Raw genomic sequence first — 25,159 nt, 5'->3', positions numbered from 1 at the left:
CCAATAATAGCACGTCCGCCATCTTCCCGGAGTGCTCCGCGCGCGACTCCAATCACTTCCGGGGTGGGTCGGGCGCTGGGCTGCTGGCCGGTGAGGGAAGGTGCGGCTGCTTCTAGAGGGTGGCGCGGGAACCTGAGGCCTTGCAGGTAGGCCGGCGCCGGCGGGGCTCTCTGAGAGGCGCTGCCTGAGGCGCCCTGAGTCCGCTCCGGCTGCCAGGCCTGGCGCTCGCCGGGCTTGGGGTGGCGGGCCCGGCTCCTGGTGCTGCACTGAGGGATCACGCGAAGTCCCTGCCAGGGTCCAGCCACGCGGGAGCCTGTGTCGCACACGGTCGCCGGGACGCGCTTCTGGGCTGCAGGGCGTCTCTCGAGGCCTTGACGGATCTCTTAAAGGAGTGGAGACAGTTGCCACCAGGATGGGATTTTTTTTTTTTTTTTTTTGGTTTTTCAAGACAGGGTTTCTCTAGCTTTGGAGCCTGTCCTGGAACTAGCTCTTGCAGACCAGGCTGGTCTCGAACTCACAAAGATCCGCCTGCCTCTGCCTCCCGAGTGCTGGGATCAAAGGCGTGCACCACCACCGCCCGGCTGGGATTTTTTTTTTAAGAATACCATATATCATTGCTGTTACTGAAGTTCTGGTAGTGGGGTGCAGAAGACAAACATTATTTTGCTCGAATCGATTTTGGTTTTTTGAGATTGGGCGGGTGGGGTTCCATGTAGACCAGGTTGTCCTGGAACTAACAGAGATCTGTCCCCAAGTGCGGGGCGTGTGTCACTACGCCTGACAGGTTGTACGTTTTTTTTTTGAGTAAGCATCTTGTTGGCCTTGAACTCCAAGGTTGTCCTATCTCAGCGTCCCTAGACCTGGGGTTACAGGTGTGAGCCCTTCCAGGATTCTGCTATTGTCTCCCCATTAGAGGAGCATGTGTCTATTGGTTCAGGCTCAGGAGTCTGACCTGTGAGTCTGAGGTACAACTTGAGTCCAGGCTGTGCAGCTTGAGAAGCTAAGTGGTTCACGAAAGCAGGCCTGTTTTTTACCTCACCAGCACACACACACACATCACTCTCATCAAGAAGCCTGAAGACTGTTCCCCAGAATGGTGGTCTATATGTGTTGTCCTTAAAAACAAAAATACAAAAAAAAACTTAGGGCCTTGCAAGCTATTTATATGTGATTCTTATCACTGAGATTGATCCTCTACCGTCTTTCAACTTGTTTTAAATATTTTGATCTCATTAAGTTGTCCACGCCCAACTTTGTGTGTTTTAACAATCACCAACACTGAAGAATCCTAGGGTGTTTAGGAGCAGGGAATTAGTACTTTTTGGGCCACACTTCCTTCAGGCTTCCTTTTGGGTTTGCCAGAACTCTTGAGTAAGGGTGTTGTTCTGTATCCTCAAGGTCACTGTTGTGCTGCTCTCAACTCTTTGGGTCAGGTCAGGGCTAGTGCCAGCCTGAGAGAAACCACCTTGCCATGACATATGGTCCTTGAGGGATTCTGCCACTTGAAGTAGTTTGGGATCACTGAGATGGCCCGCAAGGATCCTTAGTACCAGTGGCCATTTATCTGGGTATGATGACACACATTTTTAATCTCAGCAAAGACAAGTTTATCTTTGTGAGATCAAGTCCAGCTTGGTCTACAAATTGAGTTCTAAGCCAGCCTGGGTTACACAGTGGGACCTTGTCTCAAAACAAAACAGTGGCCATTTACACAGGTAAAATCCAAAACCGAGACCCTACTCACTGTAAACTGCCATTATATCTTCTCCCTTTACCCCCAGCCCCCTTTGTTGCCATGCTGGGGATTAGATTCAGAACTCGAGTCTTATGCAGGGGGCAAGTGCTCTAGTAACTGAGCTATATCCCAGAACTCTCCTCTCCCTTTTCTGTACTAGCTTCCTTTTGCTCCTAGACGTAGGAATCTACTAGAAAGTTAATGACTTGGCTTTGGTTTGAGTAGGGTTCCCCAGAATAAAGGACTCACACCCCACTCATCCTTGTGGTGGTTCATCTCTCCTACTTAAAAGGGTTGCAGAGAGAGATTCCTGCTCATGTAACATTTGCTGAACATCAGGGATCACCTTCGATAGTCTGTGCTAGGAGCTTGCTTCCTCGTCTCCTTCCTTGTCCTATTTTTCTTTCCTCTCCTCTTCTTTTTTCGGAGATAAGTTCTTACTATGTATTCCAGGTTGGTCTTAAACTCATAATCCTGTCTCCACCTCCCAAATGCTATAATTAAGTTGGGCATTTCCATGTGGCTTGTGGATATGCAAGTACTCAGCCACTGCATCTCTAGACCTTATATATATTTTTAACTTTGAAATTTTATATATTTTTTAATTTATGTGTGCACATGTGTGGTCTGTTTGTGTGTATGTATGAGCCTGTGCATATGAGTGTTGTATTCCCTGGGGCTAAATTTTGCTGCACACCCAAATTAGCAAATAATGCTAAATAACTCGGCTTGCACTGTTTTACCAACAGTGAAGAGGTTATCAGGTTTCTGGAAAATTTGATTGTAGAACCTGTTGTGTGAAGCAGATGCTCCTATTGTCTGTCTGGTGGCCCTGTGATGATACTGCTGTTTGAAGAAAGCTAAGTCAGCCTCGGTGACTTTAGTGTCTTAGGAATGAGATGATAGCCTGTCGTTAGTAGGAGTATTTCATCTTTGTAACATCCAGGGAGTAAAAACTAACCCCTGGGCCTCCCTCCACAGCCATGTCTGAGCTCAGCGATGAAGCCAGTGAGCCGGAGCTCCTGAACTGCAGCTTGTCTATGTGGTATGGGCTCGGTGCCCAGGTCAGCCGAGAGGAGCTGGATGTCCCCTTGGATCTACACACAGCTGCCTCTATTGGCCAGTATGAGGTGGTGAAGGAGTGTGTGCAGCGGTAAGAGGTCTTGGGGAGCATCCCTTCACCTCCATTTTAATTAGCATCTCAGTGACTTCAGTTCCCACAGACTGGAGACTTGCAGAGCTCCAGCCCTTTATTACACATGGGTTAGGCCCTCCTGCTTGTCGGAGATGTTGATGGCTCGTGGTAGACTCTTATAGAACAAAGGACTTTGATTCTGAGGAGAAAAACTTGCTTAAAACTTAACATTTTAGCCTACGTTATAAACATTAATTTATAGTTTACTTTAACTAGAGAAAGACCCAGAGAAAACAAAATTAGGGATGGAAAGCCAGCATTTTGGCTATTTGACTACAGGTTTGTCGTGGTTCCTCCAGTGCTTGTCCCCTCTGGCACAGAGGTGAGAGACTGGCCTCCTGTCCTCACTGCCTGCCTACCAGCTTTACCAACCTGCATATACGGATTTAGTCCCAGAGCCTGCCTGTTAGTCCATGTGGTCTGAAGGGTTTGTAGAAGGCTTTAAGTGCTCATTTCGTACCTTGGTGAGATGCTGTCTCCCGGAACTTTGTGTGCCTTCTCAATTCCTGATGAGCCAGAGGAAAGCCTCATAAAGCCATAGGTCTCTGGTTACAAATCAGAGCCATCTGTTGTCCTTGCCAGTAGAGTATAAGAGCTCTCAGTCTAGGACTGCTTTACCTAATGGCCTCAGGGATGGGCAGCTAGGTGTGTAGTCAGCACATGTCCTCATAGGATCACCAAGTATCCTGCTGTCAGTCTTTGGAGTCTCAGGTTCTTACATGTTGAGTGTCCTGTTAAACAGCATGGTCCCAGAGCAGCCCAGAAAAGAGACTAGGAGGAGCTCTGTGCTCTCTCTGGAGTTCGGGCCCAGTTGAGAAGCAGGCTTGCTATGAAGTCCAGGCTGGGACTGAGGGAAACTGGAGGTCTCAGTGAATGGGCTGAAGGGTAAGTGTTAGCTTTGCTGGGGCACTCGCCATTGCTCCCTTTGTGGAATTGCCACTCATGAAGGGAGGTGGTGCTGGATGTCAAGTCGTTGCAGTGATTCCAGAAATATCTGCATGTAGCTCTCCAGGCAGGGCTTCAGTCCATTCCAGAATGGATAGAAGGCAGATGGCATATACCAGAGTCAGCAGGAGCTGCTAGCGTGTGGGAAGTAGTTGCCTGACTTAGTTTAGTGTGAACCCCACAAGAGGTACTGATCATACAGCAGATTGTCAGTTGTTGCCAGCCACCACTGGAGGCAAGAACTGTGAAGGGGAAGGCCTGGGGTGGGTGTTATTCTAGAACAGAATTCGTGTCGCCAAGTCTGGGAGCCTTCCACTCTGCTTTCCTGAGTGTAAGTGCATTTCCAGAAGCATAATGGAAACCAATAAGGAAAATGGGGTCCTCTGGTGATAGATTTTTTTTTCTATAGGGGTGAGGTAACGAAGAAGTCAGTGGCAGTGGTGTTTCTTGTCCTCAATTTCTTTCTCTTCCCTGAGCCCCTCTGCACAGCTCCGCAGAGTTACTGTTTTGGTGGCTGGTGGTTAGGGTGTCTCAGTCTCACTTATACTGATAAACTAGGCAGCTAGTCCTGTCTGTGGTGGGTCCTTCACACATAACCCTAACCTACTGTGTGCCAACAGCTAGTTACTCCCAGATGTAACTGTAAGGAATGACCAGGCCTAACTTGCCTAACTCCTAGCTTGAGCATGGTGGATATTGCTGTAGGCACAAAAATGGTGAGTTGTTGCCTTTGCCAGGAGAATGGTAAGAAAGATACGAGTATTAAAATAGAGACGGTTATATTAGTCACTTTTTGTTTGTTTTGTTTTTTTAGGTGGGAGTCTTACTAATAGCCCTGTCTGGCCTGGGACTCACTTTGTAGACCAGGCTGGCCTTGAACTCAAAGAAATCCACCTGCCTCTGTCCCCAAGTGCTGCAAGTAAAAGTGTATCAGCACACCACATAGTCACCTTTCTTGTTACTATGACAATACTGACAGAAGCAGCTTAAGGCAGGTAGAGTTGTCTTCACTTGGTTTGAGGGTTCAGTCCTATGGCAGGGAGGCACGGTGAGTGGGGAGGCTGGTCACAGTGCATCAGGAAGCAGGGAGAGGTGAATGCTAATGCTCTGCTCTTCCTCTTTTTTATTTAGTCTGCAAGCATGGCCCGTGGAATGATGTTGCTTATATTTAGGGTGTCTTTTCCCACATCAATCTAGAAAATTCCTCAGACCTGCCCAGAGGTTTATTTCTTAGTCGATTTCAGATCCTGTCAAGTTGACAGTCAAGATTAACCCTTAAAAGAGTTTAAGGCAGAGGATGGAAACACTTACCCGCTTGCCTTCTCCCTACTGGGGATGCCCGACTGGGACAGGTGATTACTGCCTTCTGGAAAGTCAGCTTGTCCCACCAGGCCTGGTACCTGTCTCTAATGAAGCCCACATGTGGGATGCTGGGAATATCTAGCATATCTTGCGTTTGTTTAGGAGAGAGTTAGATTTGAATAAGAAGAATGGTGGTGGTTGGACCCCGCTGATGTATGCCTCCTACATTGGACACGATACCATTGTCCACCTGCTGCTCGAGGCAGGGGTGAGTGTGAATGTGCCGACCCCAGAAGGGCAGACTCCATTGATGCTGGCCTCCAGCTGTGGCAACGAGAGCATCGCCTACTTTCTGCTCCAGGTGAGCTACGAGTGGGCACAGGCCCAGAAACCTAGGGGCTCCCTGGCTGCCCTGACAGGACATGAGGTGCTACACACCACAGTGTGCGTATGTACACATGTAATCACTTAAGATTCTTTCAGCTGAAGGCCTGGTGGGTGCCTCCCACCCACGCACATGCCCACCTTTCCTGGAGGCATCGGGTATAACAACATACTATTCTCTTGAAGCAAGGTGCAGAGCTTGAAATGAAAGACATCCAGGGCTGGACTGCACTCTTCCACTGCACCAGTGCCGGCCACCAGCAGATGGTCAAGTTCCTCTTGGACAGTGGAGCCAATGCGAACGTGAGGTGATTGTTGCAGCTAAGTGGTCACAGGCGTGGGCTGGGTTTCATCCAACTCTAAGCAAGGGGGCAGGGCCATCCTGCTCCAGTATGAGAAGTAAGATGAAGGAGTGGAATGGATAGACCATGGGACTTCGTGCATATCTGTCAGTCATCATTATACCCCTGGGCCTCGAACCTTGTTTTATCTGAAAACTGAGGTTAGCAAGGTCCAGGTCAGAACATTGAAAAAATGGTATTTGGGTGATATACATTAGATGCTAATTCCTTTTTCTTGTCGTTTTGATTATCATCATGAAGATAAGGCTTTGAAAATAGTTTTGTGTGTGTCTGTCTGTCTTAATGGAAACAAAACCCTGAACCATATGTTTGCTAAGCAAGCATTCTTTCACTGAACCCAGTGTCATCATGACCGACCAACCTATCTACTTGCCTTTCTATTTTCTTTATCATATATGAGAGTGTGCACCTGTTCATAGTTCAGGGTGCAGATGCATGTATGCCATGGCACATGTCTGGAGGTCAGTCAACTTTCAAGTTTTGGGCCTTGCCTTTCCACTTTGCTAGAGACAAGTTGGGTATTCCAGGCCAGTTGGCCTGTGAACTTCTGCCTCCTCCCTCCTACATACACATTTCTTGTTGGTTTGCTGGGATTGCAGACCCCTGTGGACTTTTTCTTACTTTTAACAGTTGTCAGGCTTGCATAGCAAGTGCGTCTACCCACTGAGTCATCTTACCAGTCTCCATTATTATTTTTATAAGATGGAGTTACTGTGGTTTGACACATATTATGTAAGAATACCTTCACAGCAAGTACCAACTGAGCCCCCCCACCTGATGTTGGCATGGCAACTCTGGCTCTTGGTGCCTGTTGGAAGACATAATTAATTCTGAGTTGCTGACTCTAAGGAAGAAAAAACGAGCTACTAATTAAAATTCAACATCTTAAAATGATTTTAAGATATATTTTGACTTGATCGATGTTAAGATGTGAAGAGTATGTGTCATCCTGTAGTTGAGAGCCGGGTTTAGTATGACTCCTGGCTTCTAGTCTAGCAGGGAATGAGGAAAAGTGAAGGGGCTGTTTGAGAACAGTGTTAAGAGTAACAGAAAACAAAGACAGGATTGTTAGTGTATGGGCTTAGCAGAAACAATAACTCATGGGCTGTTGAACTCAGAAGATGAAGCTTGGGTAGGTGGGGGAGACATTAGCACCTGTGAGAAGTGAACAGTAGCTGCGTCAGTGTTTGCTTGCGTACTTAGTTTTTTGAGAGACAGTCTCTTTAGGTAGCCTGGGATGTCCTGGAACTCACTATGCAGACCAGGCTGGCCTCACAGAGATCCACCTACCTTTACTTTCTATTTGCTAGGATTAAGGGTGCATTTCACCAGGCCTGGCAGTAGCTGCTTTTTGAGTGTGATTAAAGTGGGGATTTAGAATGAGGTAGGAATGGGCTTGAGAGAAGGAAGGTAGGAGAGCTTGGTCTTTAGGACTGTTAATGAACCAGAGGGAGTTAGTAAAGCTCGTGTGGTCTTGTCTGTTCCCATTTCACCTCATTAGTTTCTTTGTGGGCAATTGAGGCAAGTGTGGGTGGGTAGGTGTGTGTGTGTGTGTGTGTGTGTGTGTGTGTGTGTGTGTGCACATATGTGCAGAAGCTAGAAATGGTATTTCTTGGGAATCATCCACCTTTTTAAATTGAGACAGGATCTCTTACTAGGACTTAGGGTTCACAATTTGGACTAGTTGCCTGGCCTGGGATTTGCTTGTTTTTTCTCCCAGCTCTTTGATTACAAGCACACACAACCACACCGACCATTTTACCTGGTGCTGGAGAATCAAGCTCAGGTCCAGATGCTTATGTGGCAAGTACTTTACCAACTAAACTGCCTCCTTAATCCTAACACCCCAGCAGTTCTAATTGCATGAGAGCCTAGGTCTGAGCCTGTACCCCTGCTCTGCATGTAGGGGTCTTGGCTTGATTTTGTCTTTGGCAGGAGAGTTCGTTCATTGCCTCACTCCTCTCTGTTAACCATCTGTCTGATCTCATCTTGTAGGGAGCCTGTATATGGATTCACTCCTTTGATGGAAGCAGCTGCCTCTGGCCATGAGATAATTGTGCAGTATTTTCTGAATCATGTAAGTAATTATTGATTACCTTGTAATTTAGTCACAGCAAATGGGAATCACTGATGAAACTATAGACTCTAACTGGGATTTCTTTTACATGGAAACCTATATAACCAGCACATGTGTGTGTACATACATATATACTTATGGAATAGAACATTTGTGGGAGTCTTCTTTTCTCCTCCTTCTATAAAATAGATTCTTGGAACTAAACTCTGATGATGGAAGTTACAAAATAATCCCACACTAGTTCAGAATTACGTATAATAAAATGTTATTTATTTAGGGGAGGCTCTCAGATCACTGTCCTAGATCACAGTCCTCTGCACGAATGGGGAACAGGAACTGAATCTAGCAGCCAGAAGCAAGAGAGCCAGTGCATGCTTTATAGCTGCATTTATAGTATTATAGGTCCTTAATTATCTCTCCAGTTAAATTCCTAGAAGAATCTTAACCTTTTATGTTCTAAATTCCTTCTGATTTGTCCTCCATAGCCTTGGTAAGCCAGCTTACCACCATGGTATTAGACTGGATGGCTAAGGCTTTTAAGGAAGAAAATTTACTTTGCCTTCTTTAGTTACAGAGTAATGCTGTAAATGGAGTTCCTGTCCCAACTGCCTTTTCTCAAATACCTGGCGGCCACTTTCCAAATTACCACACAAAGGCTTATATTAATTACAAATGCTTGGCTGATAGCTCAGACATGTTACTAGCTAACTCTTACATTTAAATTAACCCACTTCTATTAATCTATATATTGCAGCTTTACCTATCCTCTAGCATGTTTTGCCTCCTGGGCCACACTCTCTGATTCTGGCTGGTGACCCTCTGATTCCACCCTTTTCCTTCTCATCATCCTTAGTTTGATCACCCTGCCTATATTTCCTGCCTGGCTACTGGCCAGTCAGCATTTTATTAAACCAATTTGAGTGACAAATCTTTACAGTGTACAAGAGAATTATTCCACAGCATAAGACTTCTAGTAGTATTCTGGGCAATTGTTGCACAGGCCTTTAATCCTAACACTCAGGAGCAGAGACAGACAAATCTTGTGAGTTCAAGACCTGGTCTACAGAGTGAGTTCCAGGACAGCCAGGGCTACACAGAAAAACCCTGTCTTTTTTAAAAAACAAAAACAAAAACCTAGAGAGAGATGAATACAAGTTTAGCTTTCTTTTTCCTTTTTATGTGTATGAACCTCCAGCTGATACAATATTGCTACCCATATTCAGTATGGGTCTTCAGTTAACCTAGGCTGTAATCTTAGCGAGGCTATCCTAGCACTTGGAAGATTGAGGCAGAGGATTGTGAGTTCAAGGCCAGCCTAGATACACAGTGAGACCCTGTTTGAACAAGGCAAGTGTAGTGGTGCACACCTGGAATACCAAAATTTGGGAGGTGGAGGCAAGATGAAAAAGGCAAGGCCATCCTTGTCTGCAGCCAGTCTCACAAAATCAGGGGATTAAGAGACGTCAAGTTGAGTTTGGGAGGATGTGTTCAATGATAGGTTCTTTATCAGAGACAGACATAGGGGTGTGGAGGGTGGGCCTCTGCCTACAGGTCCCAGCTTCTTTTTCTCCTTGCCAGGACCATTGGTACCTGGCAGGCAGTATTCAGGAGGAAGAATGGCTGCAGATGCTTGGAAGGGTTGGTGAATGCTCTTCATGATGGGCTTTCTGGCCCTCTTCCTTGTTGTGAAGGAGACAGAAAGTCACTAGCTCCCTCATCCCTAACCCTGCCCCAGTGGTATCTCAAACCAGGGGAAGTGATCATAAACCTACTTTGTCTTCTCATTCCTTTGGGCCTGCAGTCCTCTGAGCTGGGGGATTTGGTGAGGAGTTTCTGACCCTTCTTTCCTGAACCTTAGGGAGTCAAAGTAGACATAAGAGACCACAGTGGAGCCACAGCTCGCATGCTGGCCAAGCAATATGGTCATATGAAGATAGTGGCCTTGATGGATACTCACTCGCCTGCACTGCCTAAGAGCCTTTACCGGAACCCAGGTACCTGATTTGCCTCTGTCCTGATGGAATCAGGATACTAGGAGACAAGGAGAGCCCTCCCTGAATCCCCTGCTTTCTAAAACAGCCTCTGCAGCCTAAGGATAAGGGGAGGAGGCATGCCTCACAGAGAGGCTCCTGGCTTCTAGTTCTTGGTTTTGACAATCTTGTGCTATGCATATTTTACCACTGTATAATCAGGTGTCCTTCATTGCCTCTGGATGTTGAATCATAACCATTTTTTCTTAGAGCCCCAATAGTCATGATGGTCATGCCCCTTGTAGCATTTGTATGTTTTAATTTTTTACATTTAGATGTCTGACTCACTGAGTTGTGTCTCTTGAGTGGTATGAATTCTGGAACCAATTCTCTTTTCCAAATGTTCACACAGTTGTGCCAGCATCATTCAGCATGATTTATATGGGGGTTAGATACAGCACCTTTATCACACATTGACTTTCTATCTTATTAGGGTCTCTCCCCAGAGTTAGATTCTGTGGTCTCTGTATCCATGCACCCAAATACAGTTTTATCAGAGGCTTTTTTGTTTTGTTTTGTTTTTTGAGACAGAATTTCTCTGTGTAGCCCTGGTTGTCCTGGAACTCACTCTGTAGACCAGGCTGGCCGCGAACTCACAGAGATCCGCCTGCCTCTGCCTACTGAGTGCGGGGATTAAAGGTGTGCGCCACCACCGCTCAGCAACCAGAGACATTTTACAATGTGTTTTACTGTTGATTAGGCCTTGTCAGTGTTTCCTCGGTTATTATTTACCATTCTGTATGAACTTGAGTGTCAACTTGTCTTCCACCTTAAAAAGTGTTAATATTTTAATTAAGATGGTAGAAAAGGCATATGTGATGGTGTACAGCTGCAATCCCAGAATTTTGGATTGAGAGGCAAAGGTAGGGGGATGCAAGGTCAAAACCAGTGGGCAACACAGACCTGGTCTCAAAACAAGAGCTCACATATGTCAAAGAGACTATAGGAAATCTGTAAATTCACTGGTTTTATGGTGTCAGCTTGTCCCATCTAAGAACACAGGTTGTGCTTTTGGTTTTGGCTTAAATTTTTCCTAATGTCTGTTTTTCTGTAACTAAGTTTATTCTAAAGTATTTATCATCTTAACTGATGGATTCACTACTGTTGTTTTCCTTCTGGTTGATGGTATTGCTGCATCTTTTTGGTATTTCCATGTACAAGGCAGTTGACTTTTACAACTGATCTTGTCTGGTCAAGTTAGTTTCATTTCCACATCTCCAGGAGTTTCCAGGTGTGCTACCATGCTGCTAGTCTGCAGACAGAGCTCACCCACTGCCTGTCATGCTTTTGTGCCAGATTTCATTCTAAACACTGGAGATAATGCACATCCTTTTGTAGGACCTTTGGCTCTGGGAAGGTGTGTGGACCTTTCACCAGATTGGGAAAGTTAAGTCTCCATTGATTCTGAAATTCTTATTTATTTTTTTTAAGGTCTGAGCATTCATTACCCATCTAAATTTATTTTTAACTGGCCTCATGCTTAGAAGTAGAAGCTCTCAGGACAGTCTATATCTCTGTCAGTCTGTTCCTGGCATTTTTCTTTCGCTTCTTTCATTCTCTTGCCTAGAAGTTTAGCACATTCTTAAGCCTTCTCATTTTTCGTAGTGTATTTTCCTTCAGAGCAGTACATCCACATTTATGATGCAAGACATATGCAAGAACAAGACACTGAATCTTAGGTGCTTTGGTCCTGGGCTTCTTACCTTCTTCTTTTTTTGGGGGGGGGGGGCGCTTTCTGACAAAATACTGGCAGATATCATCTTTAGAGGACCTGAAAAGTTTTCAGACTCTGCTAGCTCTTTGGGCCCCAGCTGACAAAGCATAGTGCTGTCTGTCAGGCCAGTAATATCCTTCTCTTTCTTTTTAAAACAGTGACCAAATTGAATGCTCAGATTGGCATGCACAGTACATTCTCTAATAGATTTAAGTTTCCTTTCTCGAGTTCTCCTTGGTCTACAACAGGAACACCCCTCATTGAGCAGCAGGTGTACTGTGCTGTGAGTCAAAGCACCTTGCTTAATGGGAAAACCTTGTATGTCACTCCCAGCACTGACTGGACTGTATAACTTCCTCCACAGCATCAGCAGCTACTCGTGTAGTCATGCACATCTCCTAAAGTATGAAGCTCGCTTTCATGGTCCACGTTGTGAGTTTCTGATTGCTAATGGCTGGGAAGGAGGTATTCAGCTTCCTCTTGATACAGCCTCAAGTGTGCAAAAAAAAAAAAAAAAAAAAAATTTGATATTCTTTGAGACAGGATTTCAACCCAGGTCTTCATTCTTGAATAGCAAGCACCTCACACACTGAGCCATCTCCCTAGCCAGCTCATTGCTACTGTTTGCCTTTGCCTGTGAAAATCTGGCAGTAGATTTCATTTTCTATTAGCCACATGGCAGGAGTTTGGAACGTAGTTGTTAATTCTCCAGGAATTCTGTAATTTTGATTTGTATTTTCCCTTTTACTTAAAGGTTGTTTAATAGAGGTTTTGCTATATTTTTGGTAGTTTTTAAATTTTTAGATTGAAAGTCCTTTTTAAATTGTTTAATGTCTCATTTTATCCTTTCAGTTTTTTCCTAATTTATTTGCCTAGAGTAATTACTCTTTCTACTTTATGGAACCCACTGATGCCTTCGTTGTTACCTACTAGTCAGTGATTTTTAATATTCTATATGTGTTCTCTCATCTGCTGATTGTATTTCTTTTTCCTTACATTTGCTGTAGTTTCTGGAAGCCTTGAGAAATTGACCCCTAGGGACTGGAGGGATGGCTCAATTATAGAGGACTAGAACTTGGTTCCCAGAGTGCACATCTGCTTCAGAGTGCCTCCTACTGGCCTCTGTGGGTATCCTCATGTCTGCATACACATGCCCACAAAATTAAACACACAGGCACTTGCACACACGCACACACACACACACATCACTGGATGGCCTATTTTGAAAGCTCTGACCTAGTGAAGGATGTGGGCATGCTGAGCTGGTCAATCTGGGTGGCTTTGCAAACAGCAAACAGATGTCATTTACTTCCGTAGACGTCATTCAGATTGGAAATAGGAAATTGTTTATTTAACAAGTTGTGGTTAATAATATTATTTTTATGATGCCACCAATTTATCCCTTGAACTTAAAAGAAGACTTCTGATTATTAACAGTATGGGCTTACAAGAAGCATTTCTTGAAGCTAGGTAAAGGAAGAAGTAATGGTTTCAGCTCCCCATTGTAGAACAGTGGCTTGCTAGTTGTGATGTTTCCAAGTACAGCAAGTACAGTCCTGGTGGACATTTTGCTTTTTTCTTAAGACAGGGTCTACCTCCCAGGTGCCTGGATTAAGTGTATGTGTGCACCGCTACGCCCAGCCCAAATACCTTTAAGTTGGTTTGGCTGGAGAGATGGCTCAGCAACACTTAAAGAGGTTTTTTTGTTTGTTTTTTTTTAGACAGGTACACAAGGAGGCCAAAAGAGGGCATTAGATCATTAGATCCCTTGAAGCTAGGATTTCAGGTGTTTGTGAGTTGCTAATGTGGGGACTAGAAGCTGAACTTGGGTCCTCTGCAAGAGCTAAGTACCCTGTAAGAACAATAGATAGAGCCAGGTGTGGTAGTGCACACCTTTCATCTCAGCACTCGGGCGCTGGAGGCAAGTGGATCTCTGTGAGTTTGAGGCCAGCCTGATCTACAGAAGGAGTTTCAGGACAGCCAGGACCACAGAGAGAAACCTTGTCTATGTAGGCTCAGACTGGTCTTGAACCTGCTGCAATCCTCTTGCTCTATGTCCCAAATACTGAGGTTATGTGTAATACCACCATACTCTGCTTAATATTCTCTAAAATTTTATCCTCAGTTTTGTGTGTGAATTACAGCAAGTTCAAGGCCAGCCTGAGCCTACATAGTGAGTCACTGTCTCAAAAGCACACAGACACAGTCCGTTAGAGTTTAGTGTTGGAAAATGAGCTCATCATTGAACCAACTATCTTAATTTTCATGTCTGACTTACAGAAAAATATGAAGATCTGAGCTCTTCAGATGAGTCCTGGCCTATTCCTCAGCGCCAGAGGCCCTGTCGAAAGAAGGGCCTCAGCATCCACGAGGGGCCACGTGCTCTAGCCAGGATCACAGCTATTGGACTTGGAGGCAAGATCCAGACCAACTATGGTAAGAGCCACAGTTCCCAAAGCTCTTTGGTTTCATTTCCCAAGACTGTCTTGGAAGGGTACAGAACTGTTCTGGAACATGGTCCCTGGCCTCAGGCTACAGTAATAAGTACTATAAGAGTAAGGTCAGAACTGACCTAGTGAGTCACTGCTAATCCTGACACTTGGTTTCATTCTGGGGATCTTCCTATTTGTTGGCTGTCCCATTTACATAGATGGCATAGCAATTGTGATGTATAAGAATTTTAGTCCCACTGCCCTGGCTCTACCCACATTCTGATCCTAAGTAGCTGGATTGCAAATGAGGGTCACTTCTTTGCTTCTACTTCCCTTCCCTTCCCTTCTGGATTTCACTTCTTAGCCTGGGCTGGTCTTAGATGTTCCATCCTCCTGTTCTGCCTCCTGAGTGTTGGGATTACAGGTGTGTGCTGTCGTGCTTGTGGATTTGGAGTTTGTTGTGTGCAGTGCTGGAAAGAAAGCCCAAAGCCCCTGTGAATGCTAGGGGGGGAAGTACTGCACCGTGGAGTCACACCCATCTTTTTGCTTTCTATGGCAGCTATATTCAGGAACTCTATGAATCTCTATTGCATTGTTCCTTTCTTGGTCAGAGTCTTTTCCTCCTTGTTCAGGCAGGTCTTTTTTTGGTCGGGGTTGAAGCTCTGAAACTGTACTTGTCCAGCACATAAGGCTTCAGATTCCATCCCCAGCAACATCAAAAAAGAAAAAAAAAAAACGGAAGGAAGAATTCCATAGTTACATAGACATCTGGTAGATGGGTGTATGCATGTAAATTTGGAGATTTTTACTAAATGTACCCAGATAACCTTTTAGTTGTCTATAGACTGAGCATTATATTATCTGTAGGAGGGCTTTTTGTCCTACCTGCCAGCTCCCAAATAGTCACACAGAGACTTCTTATTAATTATGAAAGCTTGTGTAATGACTGTTGTGTCTCTTTAAGAGACAAGCCATAGCTTAAGCTTGTTTCTAACTAGTAGTAGCTCTTATAACTTAAATTAACCCATTCCTATTAACTTACTTTCTGGCTCATGGCTTTATTATCTTTACTCTGGCCATGTTGCTTTCCTGCTTCCTCAGTGTCTGGCTGGCTCCTCAAGACTCAACCCCTTTTTTGCCCAGCCTTCTCTGTCCCCAAAATCTGACCTAGCTATTGGCTGTTTAAATTTTTTTTGTTTTTGTTTTTGTTTTTATTGAGACAAGGTTTCTCTGTAGCTTTGATGCCTGTCCTGGAACTAGCTCGTGTAGACCAGGCTGGCCTCGAACTCACAGAGATCCCCCTGCCTCTGCCTCCCGAGTGCTGGGATTAAAGGCGTGCGTGCCCAGCTTGGCTGTTTAGCTTTTTATTAAAAAAAATCATCATACAGTGTAAAGAAATATTGTATAACAACTGTCTGCTTCCGCCCTTAGAAAAACATTAGCAGGTGCTAATGGGGACTGACCTTTCCCTGGGTGCTAGCCTTGACTATACCAAGCTCATTACCCGTGATGTGCAAACTTGAAGCATGACCAAGTTACTGTACAAGGAAATGAGGTGGCAGCCGTGGGGCTCCCTCATCCCAAGAGCCCTAGAAGGGTGATGCTTTCACTCATGTCTGAGGGTTCACATGTCTGTTCCGTACACAGAGCAAGTTCCTCCACGGGGCTATGTGACCTTCACCAGCAGTGATGAGAACACCTTGGAAGTTGAGGGCCTCTGCTACCGAGATGTCACCTCCCCCATTAATGAGCGGGATGTGGAGAGCAGCAGCAGCAGCAGCCGGGGTACGCACCCCCAACCTGTTGGGTTCCCATAGAGGAGATAGAGAAGGCCCCAGTTCTTGTGAGGTAAGCCAGAGTTGGCCATGGGCAGGTGAGGGCAAGCATCCCAACCCAGGGTTCCCACAGGCCAAAGAAGCATTCCGTACTCACAGGGTCAGTCCAAGGGCTTCCTGGAAATCTTCCCAGCAGGAGGCATGTGCTATGACCTGGCAGTGCTTTACCAAGTTCCTACTTCATGCCAAGCTCTGTTGTAGGTGCGTGAGATTTATGAGCACACAGTTAAAAACTACAAGCTCTGCTGCCCTTTAGTGTGGGGTTGTGATAGGCAGCCAGGCCAGACAAGCAGTGCTGAGTTATGCAAGAGCCAGTTGAGAATAAGCTAAGAGGACACAGGCAGCCTCAATGCTGAGACAGGTGTTTCTGTTACCAGAGGAACCCACTTTCTGTACCAGTCTTGGGCCTGTGTGGAGGAGCAGCAGCAGCGATGGCCTAACAAGAGCCCAAGGGCTTAGCAGTGAAGCTTCCATAGAAAGCAATGAGGTAAAGTTCCCTCCCCTCCTTCCTCCCTTGGTAATGTAGGAGATAGGTGAATATTTAATGTGCCTGGAGGACTCCTAACCTTAAGTGTGGGGGTCCAGGCTGCAGGTAAGTCATGTTAGATTTCACATCTTACCCCTGCCATTAACGAAGGAGGCCAGAAGTTTACAGCCAGGCAAGGGCTGCTCCAACACACCCCTTTCACCGCAGGATTCTGATCATACCCGCAAAAGCTCAGTCCGCAAACAAACCAAGAGTTATTTGAAGAATAAGAGTCGTTACAGCAACAGTGACAGTCAGTGGCCTTCCAGCACAGGAATTGTATGCACTCCAGGCTCTGAACCCCAAGCTGAAAAGTCCCCCTACTCAGGACCTCAGGTGAGACCATTTGAGAACCCAATGACTGCATGCTTAGGGAGGTGGCACATCTATGACTGCTACAGGGTGGGGGTGTTGGGGTCATTTACTGTGTATTCATGACAGGCCAGGCACTTTTGAAAGGAGAAGAGGGTACTGGGTTCTCCCCACAAGGCTCAGAGGATTCCTGATGAGCAGCAGGCCAGCAATGGGCTTGGTGTCTTTTTCTTTCCAGGAGCAGGGACTACCTATTCCCTTGCTGTCCTACTCTCTGGGCCTCTCCAAGATTAGGGAGATAGTAATAGGATGCTCATGAGCTGGGAACAGAGTAATGGCATGGTGGTTTGTACTTAGCAAAAATGCAGCCGTCCCCCACTGTGGAGCATTGTCAGCTCAGGGTGTGATGCACATGTGCCCTAAGTCCCAGCTCTGCTGCTCTCTAACAGCTTATAAACTGGGCCGGCTTTTGCCTGCAGCCCTTTCCAGGGTCTTAGGCCTGGAACACAGGTGTACCTCTCAGTTGTACAGGCATGTTACCAGCTACTCTGGGATCTCAAGACTGTTTCTCTGAGAAAAGTGGTAGAGGAGCAACCTTGGGACATTTTTTTTTTCCTTCATCCTTAGCAAGTAATCATGGGCAGAAATGGAATCTAGATATTCTGGTGTTGAAAACTAGTCAAGAGGCGAAGCAGTTGAACTCAGCAGTAGCTGACATGGCAGGGTCAATAGGCAGCCTGTGCTGTCAGTAACCATTTTTTAGTCTGAAAAATGAAAAGTTTGTGCCATCACCAAGCACCACCCCCCCCATGCACACATGGTGTTTTGGAAGAGGTAGTGCTGTGGGCCTGGTGGAGTCAGGATAAGCACAACGATGGCCACACAGACACGGAATCAAACTGGCCCCAAGTTCAACAGGATAAGGGGCTGAATAGAGCCTTTCTGAGGGGATCAAATGTCCCTGGATACAGACCTTAAGACCAGGAGGCAGAATATTAGGGAGTCTCTGAGCTCCCTCCTGAGTTCTTAAGCCTTTAGCTATATCAGCACTCATTCTCCTCTGCTGGAGGCACTATGCCCAAAAAAGGGCAGTTTAGGGGCTCTAGTCAGGCTTGGGGTCAGATGGGAGAAGATCAGTTCTCCATTTCTGGCCCTAGGCCTCCCAGTTGTCTCTTCTCTTCAGGACCTTGCCACACTGCTGGAGCAGATTGGGTGTCTGAAGTACCTGCACGTGTTTGAGGAACAGGATGTGGATCTTCGTATCTTCCTGACCCTCACTGAAAGCGACCTGAAGGAAATCGGCATTACGTGAGTCCTAGTGCTTCTCCCCACCCCAGTCATCTCAGCATCCTTCCAGCCTGTCTAGACAGAGGCTTTCTTCCAGGCTGGCCTTTGTGCCCACACAGCTCCCAGGTGGCCTTGCTGCTGTATGCTGGACCTTTTGCCTTTGTTTTTGTCAGTTCACTTTCTTGTGATTTTTAATTTTTTTCATAACTGTCATAGTTTCTGGAGGTAGTGTTTTTATAGCACAGGTTTCTTATTTCCTAAAAGCTTGGATATAAAGTCTTTTAATATAAAGCTCAACCATGTAATATGTCTTTTCTCCCAAAACATTCCATACACAAAATTGTAGTTTGTGTCTTGGCTGTAACTCTTCATGGGTGACCCTCACACTTGAAGTGCTCTCCCCTAGGTGGCTCTGGTGCGGCAGGTGTCCTGTTCTCAGCAGGGCTTTCTCAATGTTTGCCTATCTGGGGATGTCTGAATCTCTCCTGCACTTTGGAAGGACTGCTTTGCCAGGTAAAAGATTCTTGGTGACAGCTGTTTGCTTTGGCATCTGGCTGCCTCAGCCTTCCAGGGTTTTGAAGGATAATGTGCAGGTACTTTTACTGAGGGTCCCTGCATGGGACAGGCTGCTTTTCTTGTTGCTCCAGGATTCTGTATGTCTTTAATTTGGGTGTGTGTCCTGGAATCCATCATCTGTGGAGTTCATTGACCTTCATAGATGTTAATGTCTTTCATCAATTGTGGAAGTTTCCAGCTGCTAGCTCTTCAGACCATTATCTGCCTTTCCTGTGTCTTCCTGAGGTACTCACTCCTGGGAAAGACTTGGCCCCCAGGTGGGCTCAAGCTCTCCTTGTGGTTTTTAATCTCATTCCTCAGACTGAGTTTCCATCATGTTCCAGTTGCTGGCTCCCCCCTTTGCCTGCCATGGGCTGTGTCTGCCTGTTTTAGACTTTATTTCAGTTACCATACTTCTTCGCTTGTTTTACATTTTCCTGTTGTATTTCCATTTTGTATTGAGTGTTTCCACATCATCTTTTAGGTCTTTGATTGTCTTTAAGATGTTTCAAGGCACTTGAACTTGGAACTTCTGTGGTTTATTTTCCTCTAAATGATGCATACTCTACTTGCCTTTTAGTTTTATTGCTGAAAATGGATATTTAAGTCTCATGAAATAGTAACCATCAAAGTCAGGACTCCCCCTTTCCCTGGGATTTGCAGGTTTTGTTTTGAGCTTCTTGTTTGCAGCCTCTGTGCAGAGAACTAGCTGGAGGCTAAAACCTGTAGGTGTCCTCAGAGCCTGCACCTTTCCTTAGGCACATGTTGTGATGCTAACTGTCCACCCATCTGTAGTTACTGAGACAAGCTGCTTTTATGTAGTCACGGCTGATCCTGAACTCTCATGCCCACCTTCCATGTACATCAATGTTCTGAGCATGCAGGTACTTTTCAATGTGATAGTCTTGTCTGGCTCTTACAGGAGAATGGAGAAGGTGCTGCCCCTTAGACCCACTACTTATTCCCCTATCCCTATCTTTTTAGCCAGAGAGTGAGTGAGTATGGCTGATAGCAGTGGCCCTCAGTAATCGCTGTACTTGTATTCTATGCTTGATACTGGGAGAACAGGGTCTGCCTTGCTTACCCTGCTTCCTGCATGCTGGGTCTGGGTGGCTGCTGTTATACAGAGCTGAGCTTAGCCTAAGCTGGCTGTATTCACAGTCACAGCCTGCAGTGACCCAGGTGGCTCCTGCAGATTCTGCCTGTGCACTTGTCTGGAGATCTCCCTTGAGAGCACATAGTTGTCCAAACCTGGATCCAGTGATGGTAGAGGCTATTTGGACACTCTTGATTCTGTCCTCAGCCCCAAGATCATCTGAAACCTTCCTCCTTCAGAGTTAGGTGTTCCTTGCAACTGGCCTTGGTGGCAGTTTGGTACCAAGGCCCATGCACATGATAGACGCTGATGTGCACCCTCTGATTCAATCTTTCAGGTTGTTTGGGCCTAAAAGGAAGATGACCTCTGCCATTGCCCGCTGGCACAGTAGTGCCCGCCCCCCTAGTGATGCCCTGGAGCTGGCCTATGCTGACCGACTAGAGGCTGAAATGCAGGAGCTTGCTATCCAGTTGCATAAAGTAAGTGGAGAGTTCCAGGCGGGCTATGGATACAGGTGTCAGAGTACATCTAGAGTTACACCTTTGTAGCAGAGGGTATGGCGTTGGGAGGGGACTGGAGACAGGAAACCTGAAGGGGTGGAAAAAAGTCAGCTGAATGCAGGAGGGAAGAGCAAGTAGCCCATACAGAAACTCAGATCTGTAGGAGGGAGCCAAAGGAGCAATTCCTAGAATGGACTCCAGAGAAGCAGACAGGCAGCCTCAGACTGCCCTTTGGGGGAATCAGCCAGCATGGGTCTTGGCCTCCTGGCTTAGGCCCTCTGGCTTGGTATTTGTCTGCAGCGCTGTGAGGAGGCAGAGGCCCTTCGTGGCCAGGTGTCCCAAGAGCAGGAATTGCGGGCTGTAGTAGAGAGCTGCCTCTTGGAGCAGGATAGTGCCCGAAAGGACATCCATGCCCAGCTGCAGGAGGCCCAGACCCTAGCCAAGGATGCTGCCCTCGTCCTGGACCAGCTTCGGTAAGTGGTTCACACACTCAGGCAGTTACCCCCCACACTTGTCAGGCATCCCTTCCTGATCCTCTAAATAGCTGGGAAATGGGGGAAAACCATAGTGCCTGCAGCTCTGTCTGCCACAGTGCAGACCCAGGCTTGACTAAATGCAGGTTGGGGAGCAGCATGACAATACCAGTACGGGGCTTCCAGGGCTGGCTTCAGGGCTGAGGTGGTTTTTGTTGCCCTGTCTGGGTTGGGGTTGACAGCAGGGCCTCTTACACACTAACACTTGGTCATATGTCTGGCAGGGCCTGTCAGGCTGAGCTGTCAGCTCGAGTGAGGCAGGACCAATCCCCTATTGAAGCTTCCCTAAGTCCACCTTTTCTCTCGGCAGGTAAGAACAATAGCCTGGATTTGGAATAGGACAAGAGTGGTGGGCAGGAAGCCCTAAGCTAAGTTCCAACCAGTGGGCTCTGCCTGACTGTTACAGTGGCAACCCTGTCCCCAGAACTAGCCCACTTGTGACGAGAGATGCACTATTACACTTAGTGTAATAGTGTAACTTAGGGGTTAGATGGCAAGTGTAAGGGGCCTTTGTTTCATGGCTGACTACACTGTCCATTGAGCCCACTAATGGAGTTGGGTGGCTGGGTTCACCAGGGTTGAGCTCTACTTAGGCCTGAACCTTAAATGGCAGTTGTTAACTTGTAGCTGGGTACATCCCTGCCTGGGGCAGTCACTCATACATCAGCAATGAATGAGGACATAACCTGTGGCCAACCTGCCCTTCTGCATCACAGATTCCAAAGGCTGGCCTGTTCCCCTTCAGGCCTTGAGCCTTCCTGAGTTGTCAGGGGCCCTGGAAGACTGTGTCCATGAGATGGGTAAGTCTCTAGGAGGGCAGCCAAGGCTTCAACCTCACCCTTCCCCAGATCCTCTTCCAAGGATTGAGGCTGAGAGCTGGCCATACCCAATCAGCTCAGACCCCAGGGCCTATTCCTAGTGCCCCGAGTTCCCCTTCTTCCCTGTTGCTGAGACTTGACACACAGAACACTAACTAATTGGCCCTATCCTTAGGGCAGGCATTATGCTCTGTAACACAGAGCCTGGAGAAGCTACAGACGCTGAATGGGAAGAAATGGCGGGAACCATAGCCAGGAGGGATGGTGAGAGTACCCACATGCCCATGGGCACCCTGGACCACCTAACCTTCCTGTCCCTGCTTACCAGGCTTTTTTTTTTTTTCTTTTTCTTTCTTTTTTTTTTTTTTGATAATTTTTCTTCAGATTCTGACGTTGGGTGATGGATCCACCCTGAAGTTAGATGAGTCATGCAAGACAGGGCAGTGAGCAGATGTCCACAGCTGCCTAGGGGATGGAAAACCAGCCCAGGGAACAGCTTGTGGACAGGAGGACAAGACTCAGTCCCTGCTTGGGCAGCTTGGGCCAGCCCTGAGGCAGGATGAATGGCCTGACATCCAGGTCCTGGTGAAAAGACCCAAGCGGGTAGGAAGCTCTGACCCAGACAGGGCTGTGGGAAGAATGTGTCCCCACACATGCAGGTGCCACATTGAGATTTGGTCTTAAGGTGAGGTCTGGGATGTCTAGAAAATTTGCTGTTTGTTGGAAAATAAAATTACCTGCAGGTTGATTGGGGGCTCATTTCTGATCATATGACATGTATTTCTGGCTATCATCAGCAGACCCTAGTAACCTATCTATAGTTAGTTAGTTCTGTTCTCCATTCATTGCTCCAGGATCTCTCCCCTGCTTGGTGACTGTTCTAAGCCCTAAAGTGGAGCTGTGGGAGTTTTCCAATTGTACAGTGTTTGGACAGCTGTAAGTCAGACTGCGGTGGCATGCACATCAAGTCTGTGCTTTCATTTATGCCATACCACAAGGGCCGAAGTCAAGCTACTAGCCAGACTGGTTGTCTTCAGGGCTCAAGAGTCCTATCGTGTTCTTGAACCTGACCTCCACACACCTCCAAGAAAGATGTGGTCATGCCACCCAGAAGCAAATGTGAGCGTCAGAGGAATGGCTTTATTGTCTTGTTTCCTCAATTCCACAGAGTTGAGCCCTTCTGGGGAGGAGGAACCAAGCCATGTGGGGCACAGCCACTCTGAAAGCAACCCACAGTTTACACACCAAGAAAGAAAAATCTAACAGAAAAATTCAACAACAACCCAAATGAATAACAGCCTATTGCAAGCTGGATCAGGTTCTGTGTCACCTCCACTGAATGAAACCCCTGACCAGTCCAGGAGCCATGTACCAACCAAGTGGTTGCCTCAGAAAAGTGGGCTCTAGCTGGGCCTCCACCTGTCATGAACAGACCTCACAGGACAGTCTGAGCCTTGGAATGAGTGACAACATCCTCAGCTTGAAAAGCCAGGCCCAGGCCACGCCACTGAACAAACCTGAGAGGGTAGTTAGGTCCCAGGGACTGTTTGGGACAGTAAAGATGAACAGCTGCCTGCTTGTCCCTTGCAGTCAGAAGGGGTGCAAAACCAAACACGCTAGAAGGCACACTTCTCGGGAATTCCAGGGCCTGTAGGCAGAGACAGCCAAGGGAGGGCAAGAACCCACACAGGAATCTCAGGATGAGGCCGGGAGCAGCTTTTCTAGGGCTTTCTTCTGTTTCTCTGTGGCCGAGGCTAAGGCCTCGGCCAGCTTTTCCGAGGGCATCATGTTGAGTACCTTAAGGGCAAATAGGAGCTGGTACTTGGCAGTGCTGACGAAGGCATTGCTCAGGAAGTTAGGAAAGCCTCCTACTCGATCCTTCTGGGTGTACAGTGGGACACGTACAAGGCCCAGCACCTGTGGGACAGAGGGCATGGGTGGGGCTGAGCTCTCCTTACAGGGGTAGGGCTCTGGCAGGGTCTGGCCAGGCAAGGCTGGAGCAGAAGAGCCTATGCACTCCCCACCCTGTCTGCCAGCACTCATGATTCCTGGTCTCACTCTAAACCCCTTCGGCCAGGGTATCCACAAACACTAAAAGCTTTCACATAGCCTCTCATGAGACAACCCCAAACCCTACAACCTAGCCTTTTTGGTCTGTCCTCAATTTCCCAAGCAGACCCTGGCCATCTCTTCTTTCCAGGGATCCCATGCCCCACTCCCAGGATTGACAACGGCAGGCAGCAAGGCAAATGTAAACAGCCCGGACCCAGACCCCAAGTCTCTCTTCCCACCCAGCGTGGCCAGGGTGAGGACCCTGAGGGACACTTGTTACCCATCGTTGCCTTCTGTGGTGCCAGAGTCAAACCTCAGGAGTGGGAATGGGGGCGGGCCCCAGGCAGTGGTCCCACCTCCAGACCGTGGTCCCGCGAGTGCACAGCGCTGATCTCCACAGCATGCAGCTGCTCCAGTGTCAGCTGCCGTGCATACAGATGTGCCACCACGCGTTGTGGACCCTCAGTCAGGTGTGAGCTCAGGTAGTCAGCTTCGGTAAGGCGCAGGCCGCCCAGGCCCAGACCCAGCACACGGTTCAAGCCATCCTCCAGTGACCAGAAGCGCCGGTCCACAAAACCCCCGGGGAAGCCCAGCAGCCCGTCGAAGCGCATCTGCATCTGTAAGGTAAGCCAGATCAGGATGCAGGGTCCACAGGGCACCCCAAGCCTCTGTCTGCCCGCTCGCCCACCCAGCTCCTCACCAGCACTGAGAACCGCATGGGAATACGACCGAAGAGCTGCCCGGGGTTGGCGGCATACAACATGGCGTGGCAAGAGTGGCTCCAGCCGGGTCCCAAGCGCATTGCTTCCTCCCGGCTGATCTGCTTCAGCTCCGGAACCGTCGTGGTCGACATCTTGCTAGGCTCCAGGCCCACCGCCCAAATGAGCATGCGCGACTCCGCCCACGACACACAGGCCCAATCCACGCGCACCCACGTGCATGGGCCCGCCCCCACCAATCCTGAGAGCCTGGGGTAGAACTCAAAGACCGGAACCCCAGGCGAGAAGGTGGCGTTTACCACCCTCCAAGGTGCACAGATGACCGCACCCACAGACCAGAAAACTAGAATTCCCAAGATGCACCGCGCAGACGCCAGGTCATCAGGGTGAGGTATACTGAGCATCTAGAGTCCCAGACATCCCTAATGGGACAGCTGCAAATCTTAATATCCACTTCATCTCTGAGGGTGCAGATTTCCCCTTGTGCCTCGACCCCGAGCTTGTGGCTCCACCGTTGTCTTGTGAAACCATGCCATTAAAGATTTAAGCATCTAAGTGACCCCCTTTGCCCTCCTCCAGCACATCAGAAGTGCGGGGGTGGGTGTAAAAACTGGGACAACCTGTGCGGTACCTGGAGGCTAAGATCACCAAATTGCTCAGGAGAGGTGGGCTAAATTCCACGTTCAGCTTCACTCCAGGGCAGAGCAAACAAAACAAAGAGCAAAAAAAACTTTGCCTGTATTTGGACGG

The 25,159-nt window shown here is 47.5% G+C and overlaps 2 protein-coding genes across 8 annotated transcripts; one reads left to right on the top strand and one right to left on the bottom strand.

Annotated features, from left to right (window-relative positions):
• The first annotated feature begins 62 nt into the window (after nt 1–62).
• Anks3 (ankyrin repeat and sterile alpha motif domain containing 3) lies at nt 63–23,972 on the top strand. 6 transcript variants are annotated; one of them, XM_048433099.2, is made up of 17 exons: nt 63–146; nt 2,717–2,888; nt 5,340–5,538; nt 5,748–5,869; nt 7,919–8,000; nt 9,859–9,994; nt 14,025–14,180; nt 15,824–15,961; nt 16,389–16,498; nt 16,706–16,873; nt 18,033–18,157; nt 20,125–20,266; nt 20,588–20,760; nt 21,045–21,130; nt 21,537–21,620; nt 21,814–21,902; nt 23,839–23,972. In XM_048433099.2, the coding sequence occupies exons 2-16, from the start codon at nt 2,719–2,721 to the stop codon at nt 21,888–21,890; spliced, it is 1,968 nt and encodes a 655-aa protein (XP_048289056.1). In that variant the 5' UTR covers nt 63–146; nt 2,717–2,718; the 3' UTR covers nt 21,891–21,902; nt 23,839–23,972. The 6 variants fall into 6 exon arrangements, with proteins under 6 accessions (XP_048289056.1, XP_048289055.1, XP_048289057.1 ...); XM_048433098.2 differs by lacking the exon at nt 23,839–23,972 and adding an exon at nt 22,023–22,386; XM_085694628.2 differs by lacking the exon at nt 23,839–23,972 and adding an exon at nt 22,023–22,386 and having other exon boundaries at nt 74–100.
• Nucleotides 22,759–25,155, bottom strand: Nudt16l1 (nudix hydrolase 16 like 1). Of its 2 annotated transcripts, none has more exons than XM_048433115.3 (3): nt 24,391–25,155; nt 24,047–24,307; nt 22,759–23,555 (listed from the first exon to the last, which is right to left on the bottom strand). In XM_048433115.3, exons 1-3 carry the CDS (start codon nt 24,811–24,813, stop codon nt 23,334–23,336), a joined length of 906 nt encoding a protein of 301 aa, XP_048289072.1. In that variant the 5' UTR covers nt 24,814–25,155; the 3' UTR covers nt 22,759–23,333. The 2 variants fall into 2 exon arrangements, with proteins under 2 accessions (XP_048289072.1, XP_048289073.1); XM_048433116.3 differs by having other exon boundaries at nt 23,415–23,555; nt 23,971–24,307.
• Nucleotides 25,156–25,159: the final 4 nt, after the last annotated feature.

This window comes from Myodes glareolus, chromosome 9, assembly GCF_982192425.1.
Source record: "Myodes glareolus chromosome 9, mMyoGla1.1, whole genome shotgun sequence".
In the NCBI taxonomy this organism is placed as follows: domain Eukaryota; kingdom Metazoa; phylum Chordata; class Mammalia; order Rodentia; family Cricetidae; genus Myodes; species Myodes glareolus.
Note: the sequence above shows the minus strand (reverse complement) of the source record. Positions and strands in the feature narration are given on the sequence as shown.

Excerpts from the sequence above, each read along its gene's own strand:
- Anks3 (XM_048433099.2), top strand. The coding sequence starts at position 2,719 with ATGTCTGAGCTCAGCGATGAAGCCAGTGAGCCGGAGCTCCTGAACTGC. Across the intron at positions 2,889-5,339 it reads GTGAAGGAGTGTGTGCAGCG|GAGAGAGTTAGATTTGAATA; the intron begins GTAAGAGGTCTT and ends GCGTTTGTTTAG. Across the intron at positions 9,995-14,024 it reads GAGCCTTTACCGGAACCCAG|AAAAATATGAAGATCTGAGC; the intron begins GTACCTGATTTG and ends TCTGACTTACAG.
- Nudt16l1 (XM_048433115.3), bottom strand. The coding sequence starts at position 24,813 with ATGCTCAGTATACCTCACCCTGATGACCTGGCGTCTGCGCGGTGCATC. Across the intron at positions 24,308-24,390 it reads CCATGCGGTTCTCAGTGCTG|ATGCAGATGCGCTTCGACGG; the intron begins GTGAGGAGCTGG and ends CTTACCTTACAG. Across the intron at positions 23,556-24,046 it reads CGCGGGACCACGGTCTGGAG|GTGCTGGGCCTTGTACGTGT; the intron begins GTGGGACCACTG and ends TCTGTCCCACAG.